Source organism: Pelecanus crispus, chromosome 8, assembly GCF_030463565.1.
Source record: "Pelecanus crispus isolate bPelCri1 chromosome 8, bPelCri1.pri, whole genome shotgun sequence".
Lineage (NCBI taxonomy): Eukaryota > Metazoa > Chordata > Aves > Pelecaniformes > Pelecanidae > Pelecanus > Pelecanus crispus.
In genome coordinates, this window is record NC_134650.1 from 27,921,050 (window position 1) to 27,945,166 (window position 24,117).

The 24,117-nt window shown below is 44.2% G+C and overlaps 1 protein-coding gene across 2 annotated transcripts; it reads right to left on the reverse strand.

The window, feature by feature from the left end:
- Nucleotides 1-10,897: 10,897 nt before the first annotated feature.
- OSGIN1 (oxidative stress induced growth inhibitor 1) lies at nt 10,898-22,532 on the reverse strand. Of its 2 annotated transcripts, XM_075715847.1 has the most exons (7): nt 22,391-22,532; nt 18,281-18,463; nt 18,030-18,132; nt 14,906-15,042; nt 14,391-14,582; nt 13,964-14,055; nt 10,898-13,282 (listed from the first exon to the last, which is right to left on the reverse strand). In XM_075715847.1, exons 3-7 carry the CDS (start codon nt 18,112-18,114, stop codon nt 12,289-12,291), a joined length of 1,500 nt encoding a protein of 499 aa, XP_075571962.1. In that variant the 5' UTR covers nt 18,115-18,132; nt 18,281-18,463; nt 22,391-22,532; the 3' UTR covers nt 10,898-12,288. The 2 variants fall into 2 exon arrangements, with proteins under 2 accessions (XP_075571962.1, XP_075571961.1); XM_075715846.1 differs by lacking the exon at nt 18,281-18,463.
- Nucleotides 22,533-24,117: the final 1,585 nt, after the last annotated feature.

Consider the following 24,117-nt stretch of genomic DNA (forward strand, 5'->3'; position numbering starts at 1 on the left):
AGATTGGTGCTTTCGGGACTGGCAAGACAGATAATCACCTCCTTGAAAACATGTCTGTACAGTCCATACCCAGATAATTACATAATACGATGTCCAAAATATCATGATGGAGAAGATCTCCACATCGTTTCACTGGCAAAGCTCAAGCTGTCTGCTCCTGCTGCCAGGCCAACGTGCAGAGCCCTCACCCCAGCAGACACCAGCATTCTTTGGGGGCTCCTAGGCATGGATTTCCAGAGAAACCCCTCTTCCAGCACAAGCGATAGATATCCAAAGGGGTTTACCCTTTCTCTGTCTGCTACTTAGTGATTTCAGATAGCAAGACACAGGGTGGCAATTAAACTCCAGGTAACTCTGACTTTGTAACTACTGGAAGATCATGGGAAAAAGATGCAAAGCAAGGCACAAATTTAAGTGGTAAAAGACTTATTGTAATGTCTTTCCAATGACACCTTCATTATCAATGTCCTGGTTTTGGCTGGGATAGAGTTAATTTTCTTCCTAGTAGCAGGCATAGTGCTGTGTTTTGGATTTAGGATGAGAATAATGTTGATAATACACTGATGTTTTAGTTGTTGCTGAGTACTGCTTCTGTTAGTCAGGGACTTTTCAGCTTCCTGTGCTCTGCCAGGTGCACAAGAAACTGGGAGGGGGCACAGCCAGAATAGCTGATCCAAACTGGCCAAAGGGCTATTCCATACCATGTGACATCATGCTCAGTATATAAACTGGGGGGGGGGGGGGGGGGGGCGGGATGCTCAGTATATAAACTTGGGGGGGGTTGGCTAGGGAGCAGCGATCGCTGCTCGGGAGCTGTCTGGGTATCGGTTAGTGGGTGGTGAGCAATTGCATTGTGCATCACTTGCTTTGTATATTATTATTACTATTATTATTATCATAATTATAATTATTATTATAATATTGTTATTGTTATCATTACTATTTTACTTTATTTCTATTATTAAACTGTTCTTATCTCAACCCAGGAGTGTTTCTTACTCTTACTCCTCCAATTCTCTCCCCCATCCCATCGGGGTAGGGGGAGTGAGCGAGCGGCTGCGTGGTGCTTAGTTGCTGGCTGGGGCTAAACCACGACAACCAATTTCTAGGTGCACCTGATGGTCCGTGTATTTCAGTAGGAGGCAATGCAATATGAGAAACATTGGCAAAATTATGATGCTAATTATTTGCCACATGACTTTTCCCATGAAAACGGCAGAAATAGAACTATTAAATGAAACCATCCTATACTTAGAACTGCAAAGGACTCCTAGGCCACCCAGATTGTCTGAGTTCATTACAGCAAGCTCTGTCTCAAAAGGAGAGGTTTCTTTCTCAGGTTCCTTAGCACTGACTCTCACATGGTAGAAGCCCATTTCTCATGATTGGCATCCAGAAGCACAAGCTTTGGGTGCAATGTCGGGTACCGGGACGCAAGGCTCCCAGCTGACAGATCTATCAGCACTTTTCTTCAGGTGTCATTTCCGATTTGTGAAGAGTAGCTACATTAAATAGCAGAATAAAGCTTGCATCCATGACTGCAGAAATACAGAAATGTTAAATTGCAACTAGATAAACTACCTGAATCTCTGGGTTTCTTCCTGGCAGAGAAAACAGTGCTTATGTGTTGCATCCATGGGGTTTCAGATCCTCATTTGGGTTCCCTTTGTTTCTGGGCAATTTTAGAGGGATTCCCCCAACGCACCTCACCTGCTGTCTCCAGAATAAATCTGGTGCCTTGCATTAATGTTTCTGAGGGTTTTTCTACCAGGTGCACACTCCAAGCCACAGCAGATTTACTGCTTCACCTTGGCCTCCAGGATTACGGCAAGTGACTCCAGAAGCCCATTACAGACTTGAAAACCATTCCACCTCCAGACAGATTCTCAGTACAATGCTCCTGTCACGCGATATATTCTGTATGGGTGTGAAGCATTTCTAGCTATTAATCTCAAACTTGTAAAAAAAAAAATCCAGAGTTGTTTATTTTATAGCATTACAGGGCACACCTTAATGGCCCATTGCAAACATAAATTACATAAAGTCTTTGACTGCAGCAGGGAGATGTGAGAATCCCAACAACACTCCTGAGAGGAGCAGGCACGGTTTGGTCCCTAAAAGCCAGCAGGCTGGGGCTGTCAGCTTGGGGAGAGGTGAAGTGAGACTGGGAGAAGCCACAAAGCTTGGTGAAAAGCACCCGGGCACCTTGCAGGGCCCCCGAGCAGGGTGAGCTGGGCTGGCGTGGCTGCACTGATTGTGTATTGCTGGGACTAATCTTGCTGCTAGGAAATTCAGGGATCAGGGAGGTAAATTATCGATAGGTGCTGGAGGCATTTGGTTGGAATTACAACTTGCTGCATGTCACGGTCCTGAACTGGCTGGGGGAAAAGTTCCTCCAGGCAGCCATCTGGGATTTTGGAAAATGGCCATATGGGTGATGCTGGTTTACTAACCATCCCCTTCCCCAGCCCTAGCTTATGACTCTTACTCATATTCTGTCGTGCTGGCAAGCTCTGTGCTGGCTACCATGACATCCCTGACAGCAAAGCTGCCTCCTACACCCCCCACCACAGACACCAACACTCACCTGCCCTGGCAGGCTGCAGAAAAGCACCGGATGCTCCATTTTAAAGGCAAAATACAAAATCTTTGGCTAACAGAATAGTCTCATATGTTTCTGAGTCCACCTGCCAAGAGGAATTTTTCTTAATGATTTTGGGGATGGAGCTATGACAATATAACACCATCATGTAGTCATCCTCCCCCTGAACAACTTGCTGCCCATGCTCGATTTCTCACGATGGTTCACATGCCAACATCATAAACAACCCTCACGATACAATGTGCTTGGGTAACAGCCTGGCCCAATATCAACCACAAAATGTTGGAGCTGACCAGGGAGCGGGACTCAGTGGTCCCATCCTGGGCAAGCAGGCTGCAATAAATACAATAGCGCACTTCCTAAATCAGCATGAGGAAGCTCACCTGTGCCCTGCATTGAAGGGGTTCTTGATGTAAGGTTTATGATAGCCAAAAACAGAGAGAAGAGCTAGAAAGAAAAAGGCACTTGTGGCTCCCACGAAGGCCAGTTTGAAGACACTACCTTTATGTGACAGTGAAGCACAGCAAACTATCTGCCCTTCCCTGACTAAAAATACAGCAGGGACCATCTTCATCCAAGGGCCGCATGACATTGGTGAAGGGCAGTTAAGCATCCCTAGAAAATGTCTGCTTTTAGTAAAAAGCAACCTCATTTCCCAGCGCCCTGTAATAATCTCACTACTCCTCCTCCATGAATGTGCTGCATTTCTCATCTAAAGGAAAGCAAGAAATAGGCAGCCCATGCCCAGCCAGTTTCTGCCTCGGCACCACCAGAGCAGTACGTGGAAGCAGTCTCCAAAGAGCCATCAGCGGCTGCAGGGCCGGGCACACCAGTACCCCGCACACCACTGCAGTTGCCACCTTCAGATCCTCCAGCCTGAATGCAAGGAAGTTTTCTCAAATTCATTTTCTTCAGGCTTGTCCTCTTTTGGCCTTTTACATCTTTGCTGCCCTGTTAAAGGCTACCCTTTGCTGCCCTTCAGCTCCCTGTTCTCGGCAACTCTGTTTGCTGAACTGGGCACTGTTTGTCACTAGGGCACGTCAAATCCTTCTTGTAGACGGGGTGGCTGCCTACCTGCGGCCACTGTAAGGATTTTGAAGCCAAACTTGGCCAGCAGTCAGATTTCCTAGGATGGACTGTTTATTGAGAATGTAATTCCCATTCGTTATTGTAAGAGCTGTCAGAAAAGAAAAAAACACCCCCATATTCAGGCAGCAGTTTCAAGGCATGATCAAATGGATTGTCCTGCTCGCTGAGCTTTTTCCGTGTAATACTCAAAATAGTAAATAATTCATGAAATATCATCCTGACAAATCTGAGTATTAGGGAATCATAGGACTATGGAAGTTACATTTCTGTATGGAAAATGCTTAGTATTAGTTCTTTCACCAAGCAGGGACCATTGGGACCTTCTAGCCTTGGAAAGAGTGAGAACTGGGGGCTCAGCCATTCAGCCTTTGACAGAATAAGCACTTTTATCCCGTGCATTTCTGCTTCCCTTATCAGTGCAGTATTCAAAGACTATTGGGACTGCTCACATAAGGAAAAGGGGAAAGATGGTTCATGCATAATGATATTCGACCAGAGCAAGACTTTATTGTTTCAGCTGCAGGATTACTTTCAAAGCTCCGTAATTTTCTTCACCTAATGCTGGGAAAGCAACACACCCTCTGCTTGCAAATGGGGATCTGCTCCAGCAGAGTCACATTGCTTCCTCTGCAGTGAGCCGTTTCCCACCACATGGATGGAGGGGTTTCCATTACATTGTTTAAAGGAAGAGGAAAAAAAAAGGCTTTTGTTGGAAATGGATGTAACAGAGTGCGAGGAAGGTCACAGAGGGCACGCAGCCTGGGAACAGGAGATTCCACCTCCCTTTGATTTGCTTTCCTTTGTTTCGGGGTGAGAACATTTCACTTGGCCGGCTCTCGTGTAGCTCCCCCATGATGTCATATCCAGATTACTCAGTGGATGAGGCATTTGGAGTGTTACATCAGACAGATAACATTTGTTTATATAACTTTATCTTTTTCTCAGACACTTGCTTCTCCTTCTTCCTGAAAATATTTGTGTAAATATTTATATTTTCAGGAACGTGAACTTATTTATATCAACCTCAGGATGACAGTCGCCTTAACTGTAAAATGGTGCAAGTGGTGGCTGCAGACCTCCACAGCATTGCCTGGGAACTTTTTTTGCTTCTTATACACACCAGTTCACCAAAACCAGAATTATGCAGGGGAAGAAACTGGTTCTGGTGAAACACAAATCTGAAATGTTTCTCAGCCTTGAGATCGAAGCACTAGCCAAAAAGGGAACCAGAAATCCACCCCAAAATCCCAGAGGTTACAGCGTTCACTGCAATGTCAGAGCACTGTGTCTGAGGCTCTGCCATAAATCCCCAATCGAACACCGGTTTCTGTCTCTGTTTCTAATGAAAAATTTCCAAAGGTCTTACTTCCACCTCTGTGTAAAACAAAGGGAGGATTTTAAAGCTTTCGTTTTCAGGGGAGAAAAAACTTCTTACTGTTACACATTTAGTCAGGTCGATATATTGCAGAGGTTGCGTGCTGCCTGCTTTAACACACTGCCTTAAGCCAGCTCAGTTATACTCCAGCCAGCAAAAATACTGCCAGTTATTCATGCTCCTGAGAAATCTCTTTTGCTTAAACTTTGTGAAAGTGCAACACGGGGGATGAGGTATGTTTTTGCAAATAGGTTACTTCAGGCAGCGTCAATCATGTGTAATTCATTCATACAAAATGCCGCCCTTCCCTCTCACTGCTCATGTGTCTTATTGCTCACTAATCGCCTAAATTTCCTGGGCAGCTGCCAGAGATGCCGTGACAAGAGCAGCATTTACAGCACTGCTGCTCCAGCAACCCCTGTGAAGGGGAGTTTGGCAAACAGGTGCCGGAAAGGGCTCAGGGAAAACTCTGATTGCAACATCTGAGCTTGGAATCAGTGCTCCCACCGCAGTGCCCAGGATGGGCTCTCGCCTTTCTGGCCGTGCCGACACCGTCCTTCCCACCCAGCTGCAGGAAAACTGCTGGGGAGTGGATACCCCGTATCTCCAGTTTCCCTTTCCTTACATTTTCCACATGCAGACCCTGCCGAACCTCTCCCGTTCACATGGTCCCCAGACCCACCCAGACACCCACACGTGCCCTGGGGAGGGCTGCCAGCTCCTGGCAGGGCTGCCACCCACCACCCTTGTGGGAGCGAGCCCACAGCACATTCCACCCGCAAAGCTTTTCAGAAGCATCGGCTGTGAAATTGCTCTAGCCCCGAGCCACGACATGTCAGCATCTGCTGCCACTGCTTCTTTTCCCAGGCTGCGGTTCGATAAAACAGTAAATCCAGCACTGGCATCCCAGCAACCAGATTAAAAAAAAAAAAAAGGAGAAGAAAAAGAAAACTCAGTTGCACAGCACAAGGGATTCACATGGCATAAACTTTCCACCAGTTCAAATTTGCTTAGAAATGACACTGCTAAGTTAACTTTGTGCAACTTGACTTGTCATTCATCTTTTTTGCAGCCACTGTTGCAGCTTGGGAAGACAAACCTCTCACCCCCCTCCATGTCACAATGCCCATCACATGTACCCCTTTCCTCCCAGCTGGATGAGGCCATACAGCCCCTGTGTTGCCTTTGGTCCACGAGCAGGATGCCCTGCGAGGGATGGGCTGACTCTGGCACAGTCCGCAGTGCTCCCCACACTGCAGCCACTGGGGCATCACATTCAGCATCCCACCACTTTGTCATTTGCTTGTTTTTGCTAGACCTTAATGTTTAAACTGAAAAGTCCATTTATTACTCCAGGAAAACACCAAGGAATTTTTTTCTGACATACAAATTCCCTGGTCTTTTCAGCTGAAAGATCTATCAGTCAGTTTATTAGCTTTGAAAGCTATCTATGCCTCTGAGACCTCTGCTGACTCGGAGTTACGGTAATACTGGATAACTCGGGTATTAATGCCAAGTTGCAAATGAGGTTTGCTCCACTGGGCTGGCTCTCAAAAGGAATGAATGTTTTCAGCCTGAAATTGTGTCTGTGGTCTCATAAAAAAAAGCACAGCTCTCCTGGTTTTCTATTTCTTTGCCATTAAAGGAATAATTTCATCCTGCCCTTTGCTTGTCCTCTGGTTAAAGTTTGCCTCCCTGGCAAAAGGTTCAGTGGCCTATAAAAGCGCAACTCAGATTTGGAGACTTACCCAATATAAGATCCCAAAATCCGCACTTCATCATCAGCGGTAACTTTACACGCTCACAACCCCTGTTGAACTGCCTCTTCATCCCTGGCTTGCAGTTAGCCGCTATTTCACTGAGCAAACCCCCTCTGACCTGGCTCCTGTCTAACACCATGGCCAAACCAGCTCTGTTTACCCCCAGAGATAGCCAGGCTGTAATCAAACACCCCAGCTCGGCCAGCTGCCATGAGGACTGCAGCAATTTGCAGCTGCATCCCAGTTCATAAAGGTGGTTCCTGTGGTTATTTCACCAGCCCCTTTGCTTCCATTGAGACCGAGATGTGGAAATTCACCTGCGGGGTAAATATCTTAAATAAATAGTGCTTGCACCTTCCCAGCAGGGTTTTCTGGCTGGTGGTGATGCCAGTTATGGAGCAGGGCCACACTGCCCATGCATGCATGCTGCCTGGCTCAGGATTCCTCTCCTTTCCCTCATTCCCAGCTTGCTGTAGCATAGCTGTAAAACCAGGCAGAACGGTCAACAGTGCTTCCAAGAAATGAATGCAACCAGCAAAAATCAGGCTGGAAAACAAAATCCATTCTGCTTCCTTCGCAGAAAGTTCACGGCAGCTGCCTGCTCTGCCCCTCCTCAGACAGGCTCCTCTAAATTGATATATTAGTAGGTCCTGCTTCTCTGAGCCAAGCTTGGTAATGTGGGTGCCCATACGGAGCAGAAGGGCACATTCATATGGCCAAAGGCAGAAATGCCGTGAGATGTTTTCCTTCCCACACTGGACCACAATTTCTCTGTCTCCTAGCTGCACAGCAGAGGATCCAGGTTTTGTCCTGGACCTCAGGGCTTGGTCCCCAGGGATGGCAAAGGTAACTCTGCCTGGACAGCGGATCTATGTGGCTTTCCAGGCTCTGGCAGAAGGCAGGATACAGCCAACAACAGAAACAAAAGTTGCACTCCCTTTTCTCACTCCCAACTTAGCCGCTCTCTAGCCAGGAGCTTGCTTCAACTCTGGTGGCTTGCTGCAGAGCCCTGCAAGTCAGTTGTTTTGGAGCCTCCAGGCTTGGTTCCAGCTTGAAACCCCTTCTGCTAGAAGACCCCTCCTCCCCCATTCATGCCCCAAGTGTCCCCCAGTTACAAGCAGCTTAGCACAACCTCAGGAGCGGCCAGTTAGCAGCAAGGCACTGGCTGCTGGCCTGCCCACAAATATCTATATTTCACAAATAAAGCAGGTTAATTTAAGCCACCACAGTCTGACAGCTCCCTAAGGGTCCTTATAAAGCCAAGACTTAGGCAATCATTGGACTTGCAATATATCGTAATGCTCTGTAGACCTTTTAAATAGAGTGGTCTGGCCAAGATGTGGCTGGATTTAGTCCTGTGCTCAAAGAGAGAAGTGTGGCCAAAAAAAGTGAATGCTGAACAACCAAAGGGGTTCCCAAGATTTTTTTACTGAAATAATTTCAATCCAGATGATATGTAAAAGATGGCTCTTTTTAAAAAGAGGGTACCCTTCCCTTCATTTGAGAAGCGAAAACTCACAATGGACATGCTCTGACACCTCTTAAGTCCTTCACCAAAGCAAAAAGTAGAAGCGGTAAGTTTGTACATTAATTGCATAATAAAAGGCACCTGAGTTTAGACTTGTACAGTTCTGTCAGTTCTGCCACACCCGCAAGCATGTTTTTTTAAAACCACATCAGCCTTGACTACAAGGACTCACTAGCACAATGAAATAAACCCCCCACAATTCTCTTTTTTTGTTTTGTTGGTAAACTTCAAATCCTTTTTTCTGTTCTAGGTGCATAATTTTCCACTGTTCCTGGCAAGTGCCAGCAGCTCTCAGGAGCTTGTTCTGCAAAGACACAAACTGGGGACTGATCAGTTCTGGGAGGAAACCAAAGGAGGTTGAGGAGCCCTGAAGGACAGAAAACGGGTGCCTGACATGGAGCCCTTGTTGTGGAGTGACAAACATCCCCTCTTAGCAGCAGCTAGAGGTCTGAATAAAAACAAAGCTGCTCTACCTGAATTGAGCAGAGCAGGAAGTTGCTTGAGGCTTCCCAGACTGTCCTGCTCTGGTCACCTTGGCTGCAGAAGGTTTCCACTGGGCAGCATGGAGAGGACACCAAAGGACTTGCAGGGGATAGAGAAATAAAGCAGAGTGGTCTCCAATTTTAAATAGCCAGCTAACTCACCAAGATAACCTCCCAGCTGGGCCTCATGTGCAGCAGTGGAAATGGTGGTGAAAGCATTTAGTATCTCGCCTGACAAAGCTGCGTCACTCCCACCGGTAGCACGTGATGTGCAGAACGCACAGGAGGAGACTATTTTTTTCCCAGTCCTGTCACATGCTGTAGGTCAAGGTTATAATGCACGGGTGAATCCCACACATAAAGCTGGTATCTGTTGACTCTCACAGCTGATTGTTTTGGAACAATTATTCATATTTGCCTCCCTGGATACACAGAACTGAATGACAACTTGGATTAGCACCACGCAGCCTTGCCCTGAGGACTTGTTGATGAGTAAACCACCACCTCTGCTATTGAGATCCTCTGCTTTGACATCCCTCCAGGGCAGAATGTAGGATATTTTCTAAGCATCAGTTGTGAAAAACCACTTCTCTTTCTGGTCCTACACAGAGCAGGCAATCAGCTCATCCCTCTTGGGCAAGAAAGCCAGCTATTTAAAACATGGTCACCCAAGCTCCCTTGACACAGGCACAGGCTTCTGCCCTAGTTCAGAGCTCCCCGGTGCAGGGCAAATTAGATCACCGTAACACAATACAGGATACAGGAATGATCAGCACGACCATGGTGACTTTGACCTCAGTGATGGAAAGAGCAGCATTTCACTTGACACCAATCCTATGCCCTTACTCCCAGCACACTCCAATGCCCCTTGTTTTTTTAAGATACCCTTTGGCTTTTGTTCTCCGCTTCATTTGCTTTTGATGCAGGAATTTGAGACCTAGCTGAAAATGGTATTTTTAGAAAGGTGAACACTGATCACCGATTTTTTTCTAGCAAAGGTCAGCCGCAGGAAGAAGGAACAGCACAATCCTGCACTGCATGGACCTAAGCTCCTAAGACGAGCATAAGGCAGGGCAAAAGGAGTATCAGCTCATCTCTCCTGGGGAGTACCAAAACCATGCAAGATGGCACAGGACCATATTATCCATACTCCAGAATCCCCATATTGCCAGGATAACAGATTCAGGGGAACAACTACCATGTCATTTAGAGCAATGCTGCCAAAGAGAGCCCTGAGGGTATTGCCACCCCTCTGGCCAGTGAGCAATTATACAGACCAGGAAACTCATCTGCACCACATTTCTGTGCCCACAAAATCCTGAGGGCCCTCAGTCTCAGCCTTCAGAGAAGAATGAGGATTAGTGTTTTAACACACTGAGCCAGACTCTTCTGAGAGCTGTGCAGTGGAGAAAAAAAAAAAAAAAAAGAAAAAACCACCACCACGCAAACCAAGAGACAGTAGATAAGCTGCAATAGGGACACTTCAACTAGTTAAGAAGATACCCCACAATTCTCAAAGGTGGTCAAATGTTGAATGGGGCAATCAAATGTTGATAGTGCAGTCTCCATCCTGGGAGATACTCAAAGCTTTCCCCAACAAGGCACTGAGCAACCAGGTCTATCTTCAAAGCTCGCCCTGTTTTATGGGGGTTGGACCAGAGACCTTCAAATGCCTCTTCTGATCTAAACTGTCTTATTGACTTTCTGGACTGGGCCCTAATTGGGGATTTTTCCAGACAGGAGAAGACAGTAGGTAACAGGAAAGAGATATAAGATCCCCTAGGCAAGAACACCTTTGGCAAATAGCTTGGTTTGGTATTGTGTTTTAGCCTCACAGGAGACAGACACTGCCAAAGCACTCTACAAGGATTCTCCATCCTACTGGAGAGAGGAAGATATACAGAAAGCAAATCCATAGTGTTGTGCTCCTAGGGAGCGGAAAGGTGCAGGATTTTGCAGGCACAAACCACACCCTGGTGCTTGCCAGGAAGCTGATTAACAGCTCATTAGATCTTCTCTGGGTCAGAAATTCAATGTAAGAGTTAAAATCCAAACACAGACTAAGTCTGAAATCCCTTTATTGAAAAATTTCATACAAGAATAGTCAGTGGCAAAAATATTCAAGTGTGATACAGCAACAGCACAGACAAGCTCCTCACACACCTCAACTTGAGGCTGATTCATTTACAAACAGCCACTGTCTCCACACGCTCAGCTTTCAAGAGACGTGCAGCATCTGGTCATGTCAGTGAGTTTCAGTGCAGCACAGGGAGCAGAGTCTCAAATACATCAAATAAGATCAGCTATGACTCCGATTTTTTCTAAAGAGGTATGAAAGGCCCTGTAGGTCTGTTGAGAACGTTGTTTGCAACATAAGGCACCATTCCCACCCACCCCAGCTCATTCAAAACACTGACTGAAAGCCTGTAACAAAATACTTTGCCAATAAAAATCTTTTAGAAAACTAGTATAAAAAAATTGCTATATATAGCATAAAATTATCAAAAAGTGACTGTGCCAATTTCCCCTTTATACAAATAGCATTTAAAAAAAAAAATCACATTACATTAGAAATTCATATAACATTGCACCTTTCTGAAATACTCTGTGCAGCAGAAGCCTCATACAGTACCTGGGCAGTTACAAGAGAGACCAGCAGCTCCCCTTTAGTTCTGCTGTCCCTACAGCAGCTGCCAAGAATTTGGCTATTGCAGTTTTAGGATTTAGAAAAGTAGAAAGTTGCAAGATGGCAAACTAAGTGTTTGTAAACCAGTACCATTCCTTCTCAAGAAGGAGAAAAAACCATCACAGGAATCTCTTGATTAAAAAATTACATATTACTTGTTGCTGGTGTCAGTGAGACAATACAGGTTTGACTGTTTCTATGTCAGTTTTTATTTGCAGAGTACCACTTCATGTGCCAGAGGGGTACCTTGCAGCATCTTTCAGTGATTTCTGGTCTAATAAGAACACAGAGCCAAGCCACAGGAACAAATAAAACCATGTCAGCTTACTTTGTTTCATGAAAAAACACTGTAAGACACTGACAGACACAGGGTTGTCAGCCTGCTGTCTGGAAATAATTAGCATCGATTGTTCCCCAATTCAGTTTTCAGCAACCTGGAAGGTCTTACATAGAGGACCAACCACTATCTTGCCCCCTACTTTTCCAGGCACAAGATTCAAAGCCCCTGCAGCCTCCATGCACAGCTATGCAGGAAAGGAGCTGAAGCCCCAGGGACTGAAGGTACTTCCAAGTGTGAAACCCACTCTGTATTTGGTGACTTAATCTTCTCAAATAACTCAGCAAGAACTTAGTAACTCTCTGCATAACCTTGGAGAATACCAGGAGTGGGCTTTACATCTGAGGATGTACAATTGAATGACTTGCTTCTCTAAGAAAACAGCAGTAACCCATTCAGATACAGTCAGCATAGGATTTTTTTTTTTTGTTAGGGGGGATTTTTGTTTGCTTTCTTTAACAGAGAGCTGGCAACGGCCAGAGCCCCTCCCTGTACAAAGCGTACAAAGTTATCTCCAGCTAGAGGTCCTAGAGCATAAAGCCCTTTCTCCTGAGTGCATTCATAGGTGAATGGGTCAACATCTATGGGATTCCTCTTTGGATTGACTGGTTGGTCACTGTCCATTGCCAAGTCAATGCCATTATTTGGCAGAAAGGAGAGGTTGGGGTTTGAGCCAGTTAGAACAAGAGCCATTGAAATTTTATAAGCTTTCTGGTAGCCATTCTTGTCTTGAAAGATACATTTCTTGTCCTTGCCAAAGGATAGCACATGATGTTCAGGAAGGCTAACATAACACTCATAGGGCCCAGTACAAGCAGCTGACTGTTCTTTCATCATCTGATGGACTTTGTGGTATTCAGGGTACATCATTTTGGGGAGCTGGTTAAAAATAAGACCCGGATCACTGACTCGTCTCCGAAAAACATGGATTACTGGAATATTGCAGTGGTGAGCAAAGAGAATCGCATCAGCAGCTGTCAGACCAGCACCTACAATCAAGACTGGATCTGACATGATGCCAATATTGTTGTTCTTCACTGCTTCCTCTAGGGCAGACAGCTGGTGATGAACATAGGAAAGGTTCTCTCCCTTGACCCCAAGCCAAGTAGGACTATCGTATGTTCCTGTAGCTAAGACCACATTCTCTGCATAGATGGAGAAGGACTCTTTATCACCTTTCACAGTTTTGAAAAATCCATCCACCTGAAAGACATCCGTACTTTTCTCATTGGAGTTCCAGAGTGAGTCACTATTCTCCTGCAGATCTTTCTGTGTGTGGTTGGAGATGCTCTCTGCACTCACTTTCCTCACAGAGGTCACAATGGTACCACATCTGAAATTCTTCTGGAGTCCTTTCTTCATCACATAGTGTTGGTAATATTGAGCAATGTCTTCTGCTGTGGCTCTATTGTTTCTGAGTCCTCTGTAATATAGTACAAACAAAGGTCAAGCAGCAGTTAAGTAAGAGACTGGAATTTCTCCCCTCTTCCACTGAATGTATCCTAGAGCCATCTATCCTGTCACTACCAGACAAGACTTATCTAGTTTCCCTGACTTCAGCAAAGTTATTCCTGGTATACAGAGCTAACACTCAGGTCCACAAGCTGTTGGACAGAGGCAGCTTTCTCTAGCATGAATCCCATCCCTAAGAACATGGTTGCTCATTTATGCCTTCCTCACATCTTGCTTCCATTCCATTTTTAATTCCTGGACTTTTTGATATTAGTTGTTACACATCTCAAGAGCAGAAGGCACCTCAGAGACTGCACAGTAGCTGAGCTGATTATACTTGTCATTAGGGACAGCAGCAGTATAGACACAGAAGTCAGATGACCACGCCTTTTCCAAGCTTTATTCAGAACTCATGGACACTGTGATCCATCTCCCCAGTGGGTGTTGAGACGGACACATTCCAGGTAGCACTGCAACTTTACCTCAATCACTGAATGCAGAATGTGCTTTTACTGGGGGGTGGGAGGGTGTCCTTTCTCTCACTAGAGTCATCCATTAACAGATGGGTAGCTACATTCAAGAAGTCCACTTCATTCCAGGTTCCCAAATAACCTCCAGACGTTTGCAAATAATCACACCATAGATATCTTACCTTCTCTTTTGCTTTAGCCAGTCTTTGAATGGGAGATCTGGGAGTCCCATCCATTCCCCTCTGCTCAGGGTAACCACAGAGCCCTCGATAGCCTGGAACAAGAAACACAGTAAAAAGACTTTCAGTTATTTAATGTAAGAAGCGAAATGCAATTTTGTCATATTTCAATATGGCACGGATGATGAAATCAGTGATTTCCTCTGATCTGCTGTCGTGGATAGAACCATCCATGTTCTCCAAAAAGAACAATAGACTGGAAATATAAATGCGTCTCATGCTTTTTTTTCTTTTTAAACTTTTGCTTGTCTATATACATAAAATCAAATGTGACTGAGTGGCATATTAGAGGAGCTTTTGCCTCTCCAGTCAACACATTTGGCTATCTTACAACATGCAGACCTAAACAGTTAGGCTTCAATTCACATACATGCCAGGCACCTCCAGGAGCGTTTCTGCCAAGGACCAGGTGGGGGACAGCTCTGTTGGTCTCGTGCCACCAAGTGAGGACAGATTCTGCTGTTCCACCAAAGTCTGTGTCTGGACGCTGAAGAGTATCAAACAGAAGAGCCACAGGGCTGTGGGATCGTCCCTCCAAGCCTTCAGACAGATACTCCAAATCCTAAAGAGAGGCAGATCAGATGCTCAGAATGCTTGTCCTGCCAGGCAGCAGACTGCTCGTTATTCCAGTATTTCCATTCAGTGTTTTTTGTGTTCTGTGAAGCTCATTTACTGGCACACTGACCCCGTTATTGCCAGAGGACTACCTCAAGGATCTTAGCAGCAATGCTGGCATTTCATACAAAGGAGATCTGGACAACTAAAAGTACTTTGCGTAAGGCTCATTCTGTCTGTGTACTTCAAAAAAATCAAATGAGGTGATCACTTATAACATATCCCTAGGATGCTTTACTATGATGTTATACTATTTCTCTTTACACGAACCTGGTCCAAAATGGAGACATCTGGTGCCTCTTCCAGTTTCCTCTGAAGAATGGGATGAGGATGAAGAAAGTCTCTTTTGAAGTAAGGGGTGTAGCCTGACAGCAAATATGAGAGGCAGATTCCTGAAGGTCCATTCCCTAAAAAGACACAACGGAGAAGGATTTGTTCTCCTGCAGATAGAGAAGTCCTTTGAGAAGTGTTTCTAATATCCAGACCAATTCAAAGGATAAGATACTGCTGCAGATCCGGGGGACTTTCTATTCCAGGTTGAACACTGACCTATTGGATGAAGTTGGGGACGTTGTTCTACCCTCTCATGTCCCCTTCTCCTCCTCAATTGCATCTATTTGCATTGCAAGCTCTTCAGAACTTGCTGAAAAGACATAGTATTAAACAAGCCAGAGGTTAACCTCACCTGAAGCTTGAAGTCCCTAGCATGCTGATTTATTGAATTATTGCTCATTAACTTCTTCAAAGGTTTAGAGACTGGTCACATACTGACTGGGGGTCTCAGCCCCCCTGGATGCACATTTCACACCAGTGCAGAGTAGTTCACAGTGCACAGGATACAGAACAAGTCCAGAAAAGACTGTGACTATTCAAGTGAAGCTCTGCTCAGTAAGAAATCCCATCTAATAAGGGATATCCGGCAACAGTGGTTTTGACTAACAGGTCTTGAGGACACTTTCAAATGGGAACCAGCCCAACCATGGTACTGCTGGCAGCGTGTTAAGGAAAAAAGTCTCTCCGCCATACCAAGACACCCCCCAGAATAAAGCACTTTGAACAAACTGCTGGATGACTGAACTCCTCCTGCTGACCACCCAACAGCCAGTGGAAAAACTTGATATATGTGACTCCAAAGCCCATGAGAGTAGCCCGTGGAAAGTTTTCACATGGCTGTTCTCCAGTATGTTTAATATTTTACAGTGTCTGCATAACTAGGTGTCAACCTCTCTGGCTGCTCAGGCTTTGCTGCTCACTATTATGTGACTAACCCCCGTTACATAATGCAGTGACGATGCAGGGAAGGGCAGTTGAAGTGACACAGCAGCCTGCAGCAGGCTGTGTTGGCACAGTGCCCATGCTGCCTGCGTGAGCGACGAGAACAAAGGCTGCTGCTTGGGGATTTGAGATAGAGGGAGGCTCAGGCTGTAAAGCTAACAGCGAGCTGAGCTATGTGAAGGGCAGCACATGCCGCAGCTGGGGCCAAAGTCTGCTGTGCTGAGCAAGGACCAGCAGCTGCCGGTCAGTGTTTGGAACATTCCACTTGCAGGAAAGTTATCTAAACCCGACAGCAACAGAAATTAAAAGCAAACTAAACTGCAGGTATAGTAAAATGTAACATCTTTCAGCTTACTCCTTTGCTTTAGGAAGTACAAGGAGACACCCAAGCCAAACTTAATCATTTGAGTGCACAACTCTCAGCAGCACACACAGAGGATTTACTCTGCACCACACCTAATTTTGATATGGATGGTCACAAGCACAGCTGCCTCCAGGGCTTAAGCTATTCTAGAAAGCAACTGCTTTCATGAGGCTGCCAGCACAGCAGAGAGAGTCTACAGGCTTCTTGGAGCAGGGCCGGGGGAAGTAGCTGGAACCTGTGTGCAATGTCCAGCTGCAGTGAAACAGCTGAGCTGCTTCAGTCCAGCAGCCTCCTTAGAGTGCTCATCTTCACACTGGTGCTTCCGAGGCTTTAGTGATATATCCACGTTGGGTCCCTGTATAGGTGCACTAGGAATGTACCAAAATATCCTCCCTCCCACCTAAAGACTTGTACAACTGGGCAGTACGAAGTCATTCTCAGACTAGAACCTGCTGGTAGTAGTGGCCTTGTCAAACTTGCTGTTAGCAAGGATTAAGTGTTATTTATGTGGTGCACTAAGTTTGGACTAGCTCTCTTGGGGACTATAAATAAGATGACAGATAAGGAAGGAACCACCTCTACAAGGCATTTAAACACATGCTTAGATGAACAAGGTCCAACACCTGCACTGGAGCACAGCTCATGATCAGTCACAGAGGGGAAGGCACTGACATAACTACTCATGCTTTGCTCCACGAATCACCTCACATTACAAAGCTCCCCTCTTGCAATGGAGACAAGACAGTTACTACAATACCTGTTTTCTAAAGTGGTAGAAAACCTACAGTTTTTTACCATTTTATTAAATCTGTATAAAATCAGTGTAGCTGACTTGCATTTTAAAAGAAATCTGTGAAAAATTTCAAGAAACTTTAACAGCATCTGAAGCACTTTCTAAACACATACAATGGGGAAAAAAGATAACACAAACACACCTCCAATTCAAGCACTACCGATAATCACTTCACAGCAAGTTGATTAACTATCTGTAGTGAAGAGGTTTCAAACCCTTCTAAATATCCAACAGAGAGAAAACAGGCCCAGCTGAACCGTTGCCCAAAAGGTAACCAATTTTTCTGTTAAAAATGAGGTATGTGTTTTGGTTTGTCAAATCATAGAATCGCAGAATCATAGAATGCTTTGGGTTGGAAGGGACCTTTAGAGGTCATCTAGCCCAACCCCCCTGCAGTGAGCAGGGACACCTTTAACCAGATCAGGTTGCTCAGAGCCCCGTCCAACCTCACCTTGAATGTTGCCAGGGATGGGGCATCTACCACCCCTCTGGGCAATCTGTTCCAGTGCTTCACCACCCTCATTGTAAAAAACCTCTTTCTTATATCTAGTCTAAATCTATTCTTCTTTAGTTTAAAGCCGTTATTCCTTGTCCTGTCACAACAGGCCTTATTAAAAAGATTCTCCCCATCTTTCCTGTAGGCCCCCTTTAAGTACTGGAAGGTCGCAATAAGGTCTCCCCGCAGCCTTCTCTTGTCCAGGCTGAACAACCCCAACTCTCTCAGCCTAGCCTCGTAGGAGACGTGCTCCAGCCCTCAGATCATTTTGGTTCCTACTTCCCACAACTCCTAATAGTCTTTCTCTTAGTACTAGAGAAAGTTTGGCTGTCAGGGGAAGGAGGCAGAAACAGTTGCCAGGCATTTCTGGTTTCAGTAAGAATATGTGGAACAAGAGCTGAAGACAGCAAGTCTAAAGCAATAAGAGCGCTAGAGAAAACAGCAATGCTGGCAGGAGAAAACTTACCTATGATCACAACAGGCAGTGGCTTGAACCCGCCCTTGTTGTGGGGTCTGTTCAAAAAGGCGTACATCTTCCCGTCTGGAAGCATTTAGGTCTTGGAGTCTACCTGTTAAAACAAGTAAGTTTTGAATTATTTGCTTTTTTGACAAAACACATGACTTTCTATAGCCTACAAACCCAGGTTGATCTAAAGTATTATCCTTGCATTGCAGACAATCACATTACACGTCCACACTCAGGACTGGCCTGCTTACCTTTTTCTCCTCCTGCCCCCCAAAGTGAAGGATGATTCCCTGATTATACCATAAAAAAGGGAGAGGACCCTTATATTTCTCTTCCACACACAGATTCCAGGCTCTCCGGAACAGCTGGCAACTTCAGTAACCCTCTGACTAGAGTAACTGATGTGTTGCAGCTTGTTAAGGAAAACTTTGCTTCTGCCCATAGTGTGTAGAAAAATATTATTGCCATAACTATCATGGACCCATTCATGAATGCTTTGTACTTTTTAAAGCAACTTGTGCATTTATTGATAAGCAGAGCAAACCTTAGTCAAGACTTATGCCCAAAGACTGGAAATCTCTTGGCTGCATTTTCAAATATGTGCCATCACTAAAGGGTTTTTTGAGAAGTGCTAGTTTAGCTCCTGAACGTTCTTTCTTAATTTTTCAGCAAATAGAGAGTTCTAGGTCTGAAGAAGTAAATAACAACAAGTCTTTAAACAAAGTATACAACAAATTTATTATCTTGGAGACTAAGGTGTCATTAGAGTGGAATCTACAAAACTCATCTGATGGGTGCGCAGTTATTCAGTGAACAGTGAATCACAGTTTTTTTGCCGTTCTTGCAGGAATCCTACCATGTCAAATAATGACTTTTTTAGTTTTCCAGGGAATTCAACTATACTGTCACTAATCTACAGAAGTTAAAAGCTATTTTTACCACAGTAAAAGTGAAATTTTTGAAATTCAGCATAAGCTTTTAAGTTATGCTACACAGTCCTTTCTAAAAACATTACTTTCATTTTGGAAAGCTAAGTAAAAATTCACTGAATGGCATGACTTTGTTCAGTGGGGCATGCTCTCCACACATTTTTCAAGCTCAGAAAGATCTTTGGCAAGCACAGTGCACACTCCCATAAGGTCTGGCACATCACTGCCTTTGACACAGGTATTGCAGCAAGTGTCATCCTACAAATGTAATGCTCCACTTTAAGCCTGACATTTACATCACCAGCAACTACAGTAATGCAGTAAGACCCTGGTGATTGAATGACCAGACAGAAAACCACAGGTGAGTTTAGGATTTGCAGAATCCCAGGCTTCAGGAGGGGTCTCATAAGTGCATTTGCCTGCAAGGACGTGACAATTCTCATATATACCAATATACAGCCATCGCTGGGCTAGACAGAGCTATTCCCAGAGGACTGGGTTCATCCAAGTAGAGACATGTAAGGCTTACAAGTTGAATTCAAAACTAGCAGCTTTGTCCAAATGTTTGGATCACAGTTTAGTAGCACTTACTGGTTGCCTATTACCACTTAACTAAGCATTAGTCTAAGAGACTCATGAATTTTGCCTGACAGGGCAAGAACCACTTAAAAACCATAAAAGTTATGCTTTCTAATTTCAGTCATTTCAAGCATCTAGCTTTGAAGAGAGTTGGATTTCAAGGAAGCTTAGGTTCCCAGTTTAATTGAGGCTCAAAGGTAGATGCATACACTACAGAAGATGAACACTTCTGTGTGTTGTGTCCATACCGAGGCATGCATCAACCCCTTAAGGTGTATTTAATGCAATTAATGCTCCTGGTAGCTGCAGGAGCACAGCCTAACTGCCCAAGTATTTCTCCAGCCTTTTTGGTAGGTTCTGCCAAATGAACCAAAACCTGCATCACCTTCAGCAGATAGTTGTGTAAATTTACCCCCAGATAATTCCCTACCACAAAGCTCCAGAGTTGCAATCAGTAGAATTCTGCACTAACACTTGGGATGACCAGAGACACCAAAGGAACAGGACACTGGTGTGACCAGTAAGCTATTCCCCTCACACCACCTATCTGAAGGTTAGCAGAGGTTTCTTCTCCACAGTAACAAATAAATCCCTCTCCATGGCTGTACTACACAAGAAGACAAGTTCTTTTTTTTTTTAATATATAATATATTTATTTATTTTCCTAACACAGAGTGCACATCTTATTTCTGTGAAACTACTGGGAGTCTGGAAGAGGGAAGCAAGATCTCTGCAAGCCATCTTCCAGGTTTCTGCTCCATAGCACTCTGCAGCAGCATGCACAGAAAGACTGTATGCACTCTGTAGACAGTGGTAACCCAGCAACATTCATGGGATTTTTGCTGGAAGCAAGGACTGCTGAACCAACGCAGTACAGCACATGGCAACAGTTCCAGGAGAGCAGCAAAGCCAGCATATAAATAACGAGCCTGCAAGCCCGTTTGTAAGACTTGGGCGCAAAGTCATGCTGTTGTGTGCCAGCATTTTTCTGGGGGAGCCTGAAGGGGACAAAAAAAGGCACAAGACAGTAGAAGTCAGCCTGGCAGTCTCATTTGCTTTAGAGGAAGGTTGCCTTGGCTCCTGGCCGTTGCACTAATGCCACCCCACCCACCCTGATAGAGAGCAAAGCCAGCAGCCTTGGGCTCAGTGATAACGCTCTCCTCATTCCACCTTCCTCCTCCATTCTGTACCTTCTGACACATGAAAAAGGAGCATTTGCTGGAATTAAACCAAACCCTAATGGCTAGAGGAGCACAATTGTTATTCTGATGAAGTTACTAGAACCATGCACATACATGACCATTTTCAGCCATGGTTTTATTCAGTATCTTGAGTTCACAAAACTCCATAATGATCATTTTAGTGCTATGCGCTTTGTTTTCTGAAGTTTTGACACTGGACATTTCTATCAACACACGATTAACCATCAGAGATGCTTCTGTTTATCCTACCACGTCTCTAGAAATGGGAGAAGCCCCTTCCACATCCTATAGCTGCTGTCTCTATAATTCATAGTTAATAATTCTTCTTTTTAAGCAGAAAGTGAACCAGATCCTGAACCTGTCTATAGCTATTTCCATCCTGTAGGCTAACTGTTTGACTTCTGGGGGCAGAACTGAGCTCAGTATCTCAGGCATTTCAGTTTCAGGCCAAATGTTCACTTTTCCTGCCATTAGAAATAAAGGTGGATTTTTTTTTTTTTTTTTAGCAATCTTAGAATCAAGGGACCACATATACCTCGATAACCTGTAGCAGATGAAAGCCTGTTCTTGCAGAGGCTATTGGAAAGCGCACAGGACACTGAAGTTCATTCCAAATCTATACAGAACTAGTTAACAGCAAGGGAAAGCCTGAGCTAGCAAGAAACTCAAGACTGCTCTTCTCACCTTCCTTTTATGTAAAGCAGGCTGCTGGGCACTTAAATGCTTAGTCAACTCAGTGACACTGATCCCTGTTCTGGCTCCTGCCTTAGGCTTCCTACTTTAAATGGGTGTCTCTTTCCTCCTCTTCATTTGGGAGCATGCTGCAAGCTCCACAATTTGTCTCCTTGCTGCTTCCAAAGCATTTCAGTGTCTATGTGATGTTGCATAATTGTTCTGGCTTGAAAAAAGCACCCAGCTCGTTCTGGACCAAACTCTGCATACCTCCCTGACACAGCCTTAAGCCTAGAGGGACTATAACTCACATAAAGTCGGTCAGTGTGGCCCCTAGTAGTTCCAGGCTGCACAACTGAAACAGGTTTTAAGTGAGTAAAAGAAAAAGCAAAGATGCATTTAGCAAGACAATGATGCTAAATGACCTTTAGCAGAAATAAAGAGCCAAGTCACATCAGCAAGTAGCTCTCCCTATAACATCAATGAGACTTTTGCTCAAGTAAGGACCACCAAGTGTGGCCTGTACAGCACATGGGTAGAGTTCAAGAGAGCAGTTCAGTCAGTATATATAAATAATAATGGAAAAGACAGAAAGAGCTACCATGACACTCAGGTTTAAACAAGAACAATGCTAACACAAATACAACAGTTTTCTTCAGTTTCTTTTCTTCATCAACACATTCATTTCACCAGCAGTTTTAAAATTTAATTCATTAGTACTTTTAAAAAACCAGAACTCTCAATAGCTTTTACATTTTATACCGCCTACAAGTTTCAGAAGTTTGTTTTTCCCCCTCCACTTGCATTATCACTCTTACATGCCAGGCCAGTTACCCCACGAACACAATTGAAGTATGTTGAAAAAAATTGACCATTATGGTACACAAAAATAATACCTTTCTAAAAACACCCCTGCGATACTCAGAAAGCAGTGTTACAGTATGCCAGAGCTCTCTACACTTACTTATAGCCTTCTTACCTTTAGCAGCAGGTCCAATGAGAAGCAAGATCTTTATGAAAATGCCTGTACGGTCAGGAAAGCCAACCAAACTACAAGCCTTGAATCCTGCCTCTGCTCTAGAAACAGCTGTTTAAATATAGTAGGCTACCAGTACTAAGAGAAGAAAGGAGGAGCTGAAATGAATGGAGGCGGAGCAAGGAAAATACTTATAAGCATGAGTCAGCAGGAATTATTTCCCTTCCCAGCTTGTGAATGAATGATGTAGTGATCTTCCTTAGTAATGTTCAGCTGACTACATGACTACAGCAAAAGCAGGCTTATAGGAGCTGTGCATGGCAGAAGTCCTGCATTGAACAAATATCTTCATTTTTAACCCTCAGGGCAAATTAAAACCTGGGGCTTCATAAAATGCAATGCTTCCTGTGGCAGAACTGGGTTTTCCCTCTGTATTTAAAAGAAAAACTGCTAGTTATAATTACAGGTGGGGATAAAAGTGATAGGATAATGCTGTATGCTTGTTTTAAAGCTAGTGATCTTTTTGGCCACAAAAGGACAAGAAAATGTGATGACTTTCTTCCTACTTTGGACAGTTTGTGGTTTTATTTTCACATTATTATATCATAGATATAGTGGGTCTGAAAAATATAGACTTCAGTTTGTATTTTTTTCTTCAGTGAAATAAAGTCTTACAAACCTGTTGCACAGTAACAGTAAAATGAGTCAGACTACTTCCTGTAAAACTTACAACATACCAGGATTTTCATCCAAGGTGCCTTGCTTAATTCAGTGGAATAATCAATCAAGCTTGCTAAATTTAAAGTGCCCTTAACAAATTACATAAATTTGTGCCAAAATGATCAGTTCAAGTAGTAAGTGATGTGTATTTTTATCTCCGAGGCCATCTGTTTTGAAACTGCAATCTCCAGGAAATCAGGAGGACTGCTGATACCCAGTTAAGATGCGTACCTTCAACCACGTGATATAAAAGATAAGCACAGTTCATGAGAAGGAATTCTATACTCTTAAGACCCACATCAAAGCAGGACACGCCATAACCTATTTTAGTTCCACCAGAATAAGTTGTTTTAATAAATTTGAAGCCATTGTTTCACTTAAAATTTAACTACCAGTGATCCCTCTGAAAATCTGACTCAGTAAACACTTGTCAGACTGAGGGGTGGGTTTTTTAAAGTTTCTCTCAAGTTGATGGGGCCTTTATCCAAGGTAGCATTTGCACAGAGCTCTTAAATAATTCATACTGACCTTTTTTTTTTTTTTTTCCACAAGATCAAAGGCTTTTATGTGCACTATGCAGGTGTTTATTCGCAGGTAACAAATGTATCCCTGTCAGTCAAAGAAAAATTAAGATTCCAGGGAAACCGAGGCATTTGTTCGGTTAGGTGATTTGACTGTCCTGTTACTAGGTTTTTCAAAAAATACCTTCAATATATTGCAGTGTTGCATGTCAAACATTTTAGAACAAAGATGTTCAAGTCCATATGTTCTCATAGCATAGATAGAGGATAAAACCATATGATGGTTTGGCAGGCTTTAAGCAGTAAAATCGGGAATACTTCCTGTGTGTGCAAAGCTGCAGAAATAAAGTTGTCCTCTGTGTACAAGAGGATGAGAGCCTCTCCATTTCCCACTAGAATTTGGAAAACTAGGATCTCCACTGTGAGAGGTTGAGAGAGTCAATGTCTCAAACATTGTGGTGAAACAAGTTTAAGGTCTGCATAGAGACA